Here is a 3,108-nt window from a genome sequence, read left to right as displayed (position 1 = left end):
CTTTTAATACGCCCAATAAATTATATAATATATATAAATAATTGTTTTCCGAACCCATTGAAGCATATTTTAAACGCAGAATAAAAAAAAAAAAAAAAAAAAAAAAAAAAAAAATTCTCGATGACCGGGAGAGTGCTGCGAATGCAACTCCAGATGTAAAAATTTCATATGATAGAAACAAACATTACTGGGTTATTGCCATAGCATTTATCTCAACTCCAAAGATATAAAAAAAAAACCCTTGAAATCTCTATGCTGACAAACCCTAGGAAACTATGCAGCGTAATGCTAAGGGAAACAATACGCTAAGAACCTATGCATCGTTATGGTTGAAGGAAATAATAACCTAACCTATGCAGCGTAAAGGCCAAGGTAAATAATAAAAATTCAAGCGATCTGTCCAGAGTCGGCAATGACAACTGGCTTTGAAGTTCTGCCAGATCCAGATCCAACCTTCTCGATCTCGCGCACGACCTCCAAGCCCTCTACAACTTGACCAAATACGACATGCTTGCCATCCAGCCACGAGGTCTGTGCGGTACAGATGAAGAACTGCGAGCCGTTAGTGTTAGGGCCAGCGTTGGCCATGGACAGAATGCCAGGCCCCGTGTGCTTCTTTACAAAGTTCTCATCGGCAAACTTCTCGCCGTAGATCGACTCCCCACCGGTACCGTTGCCCCTTGTGAAGTCACCGCCCTGGCACATGAACCCTGGGATCACGCGGTGGAACGACGAACCCTTGAAGTGCAGAGGCTTGCCTGAGTGGCCGGTGCCTTTCTCGCCAGTACACAACACGCGGTAGTTCTCGGCCGTCTTCGGCACCACATCCGCATAGAGCTCCATCACGATCCGGCCGGCTGGGGCACCGCCGACCTGCATATCAAAGAAAACCTTTGGGTTCGGCATCCTGAGTTCGAAACCTGCAAGGCACAAACAAAATCCTGCCGAGCTTTACATGGATCTTTCATATCAGACCGTTCAGAAGCAAAAAGATCATTTTTCTTCAAGCCCAAAAAGTTCAGTTCTTTTCCTTGAAAGGCTTTAAGGTTTTACTTTCTCAGACGATTTGTTTATTTTCATTTTTCAAAGACCGCTTACCTCTGAGATTCTGCAAAAAGCTGCACCGAAAACCTGACTTTCTGCCAAATTGATCAACCTGCACAGAAGCGATTGGACAAAACCGCTTTAAAGACTACCAAAACCGCCAATAAAAACAAGTGTAGCATACAAAACCCGCTTAATAACTGCCAAAACCAGCAACAAAACCAAGCTTCGCATACAAAATATCGCTTTAAATATAGAAAATACAGCCAAGAAAAGACGAATAAAAACACCGCTTTTAAGACTACACAAGCCCATAGTTACAGACATCTGAGCTAACTATGGGCAGAATAGAGATGTTTCACTTGTAGTTGGTTTCAAGACTTAAGCTTCTCTGAGCGTCTATTAGCCATCACGTCAGTTCCTTACAGATCCTAATTATTCCAAGCTATAGCACATTTGCACAATTATCTTTGGGGGCAAACCAGCTGAGAGGCAGGCTCCACCTCTATCATTGTGAGATTTATGCACAATAAAGAAAGATATAGGGGGTTTGAGAAGTATTTTTGGACAGATTTAGTCCAGCATCCCACACTCGTGTTTCTCATGACTCAGAAGTTAGAACTAGTACTGTACCCTATATATTTAGATTAATGAGGAGACTTAGTCTTACAGATATGGCTTACAATGTTTCCGACATTTTGAGTCAAGACTTTTCTATGTTAAAAACCGATCTGGAAATTATGGCAAGTTGTCTCCAGTGCCCCCACACTTTGAACTTTGATAGAATTCAATGGGTTCTCGTAGCTCACTCTTAATAACTGGAAAAAAATTACTAACCAAGAATTTGTAACCTTGGGTTGACCAAAACCAAAGGGAACTCGGGTTTCCCATTGTCTGGCTGGAGAATGAATGGGGAAGTGGTAAATTTAACATCATGTTTGCCTCCAGGAAATTCTCATCCAGGTCTTGCTATACACTCGTATCCTTCTGATGGAACTGGACGGTCTTACCCAGTCCTGACTTCAGCGTCTGGACCTACATACAATTGCGATCCTTACAGAGGGTCAGTAATTACGTCAGCTCCTGCTATTGCATACCCAAATGCTACACAACCGACATTCCCATATGGAGGATTTTCTTTTGGTTCAAATTTTTCAATGACTTCCACATCTTTCTCAGGAGGGCCAACATTGTATGGAGATTCCTTGGGAACACCATGTTTTTCTGCAGTTCCCTCTCAGCTTGTTACTGCAGGTGCAGTTTCGGCTCCAGGTGCGAGGCCCTATGTGATGGGTCTCACTGATGTTTCTGGCATGGAAGGCCCTCGCAAATGGCCAAGACCAATTCTTGATTTAAATGCAGGTCCTCGAACAGTTGGTTTAGAAGTTAGAGATTCTAAGCAATTTGCTATTGTTGACAGTCGTGTTTCAACAGAGAGTCATACAAGATCATTTAATCAGACAACAGCTTCAACAGTAATGTTGTTGAAGAGAAAAGAACCTGAAGGAGGCTGGGATTCACATTCTGTTGGATACATCCAGTCTCCATGGCAGTAACCTTTTTCTCATTTTTTAAGCCATCCTATGGAGGAGTTTGCCACAACTTCTGATTATCATTGGGTAATTTTCACATGGCTGTGGTTTGTAAGGGATCAGCATTTTCCACATCATTATATCTCACTCAGAGGATATAGATGTGACCACTTGTTGTATGGCACTTGTATGGCGGTTGCTTCATGATCTAAATCATCCTGCTTCTGATCTCTAAAAAAAAAAAAAAAGGAAAAATAAATAAATAAAATTTGGAAACAAAATTAATGTAGTGTTCTATGGTACTTACATCTCTTGGATTGAATGATGTCTATTTTCCCATATACCAAGTATCACTGGCCATGATCGAAGTAATAGGGCTCTTACAGAACTTGTAGTGATGAGTGTGAATCGATTCGAGAAACAAGGAGATCAAGCTCCCAAAGAAGACCAACTTAAGTTGTCAAGAGTGAATGTTTATGAGCAAAAAGGGACTAAAAGAAATACTTTGTTTTATCATTTCAAAAGCTTCTGA

The 3,108-nt window shown here is 41.5% G+C and overlaps 2 protein-coding genes across 3 annotated transcripts; one reads left to right on the top strand and one right to left on the bottom strand.

The window, feature by feature from the left end:
* Positions 1-354: 354 nt before the first annotated feature.
* LOC149263779 (peptidyl-prolyl cis-trans isomerase 2-like) lies at positions 355-1,248 on the bottom strand. Of its 2 annotated transcripts, none has more exons than XM_089426698.1 (2): positions 1,099-1,248; positions 355-920 (listed from the first exon to the last, which is right to left on the bottom strand). In XM_089426698.1, the coding sequence occupies exon 2, from the start codon at positions 904-906 to the stop codon at positions 388-390; it is 519 nt and encodes a 172-aa protein (XP_089282824.1). In that variant the 5' UTR covers positions 907-920; positions 1,099-1,248; the 3' UTR covers positions 355-387. The 2 variants fall into 2 exon arrangements, with proteins under 2 accessions (XP_089282824.1, XP_089282828.1); XM_089426702.1 differs by having other exon boundaries at positions 355-941; positions 1,099-1,159.
* Positions 1,249-1,935: 687 nt separating this feature from the next.
* LOC149263778 (uncharacterized) lies at positions 1,936-2,722 on the top strand. Its single transcript, XM_089426693.1, has one exon. It carries the CDS (start codon positions 1,950-1,952, stop codon positions 2,598-2,600), a length of 651 nt encoding a protein of 216 aa, XP_089282819.1. The 5' UTR covers positions 1,936-1,949; the 3' UTR covers positions 2,601-2,722.
* The last annotated feature ends 386 nt before the right edge of the window (positions 2,723-3,108 follow it).

Source organism: Pinus tabuliformis, chromosome 6 (genome assembly GCF_031772625.1).
Source record: "Pinus tabuliformis cultivar Carrire ecotype Pingquan chromosome 6, CPIR1, whole genome shotgun sequence".
NCBI lineage: Eukaryota > Viridiplantae > Streptophyta > Pinopsida > Pinales > Pinaceae > Pinus > Pinus tabuliformis.
Note: the sequence above shows the minus strand (reverse complement) of the source record. Positions and strands in the feature narration are given on the sequence as shown.

Excerpts from the sequence above, each read along its gene's own strand:
- LOC149263778 (XM_089426693.1), top strand. The coding sequence starts at position 1,950 with ATGAATGGGGAAGTGGTAAATTTAACATCATGTTTGCCTCCAGGAAAT.
- LOC149263779 (XM_089426698.1), bottom strand. The coding sequence starts at position 906 with ATGCCGAACCCAAAGGTTTTCTTTGATATGCAGGTCGGCGGTGCCCCA.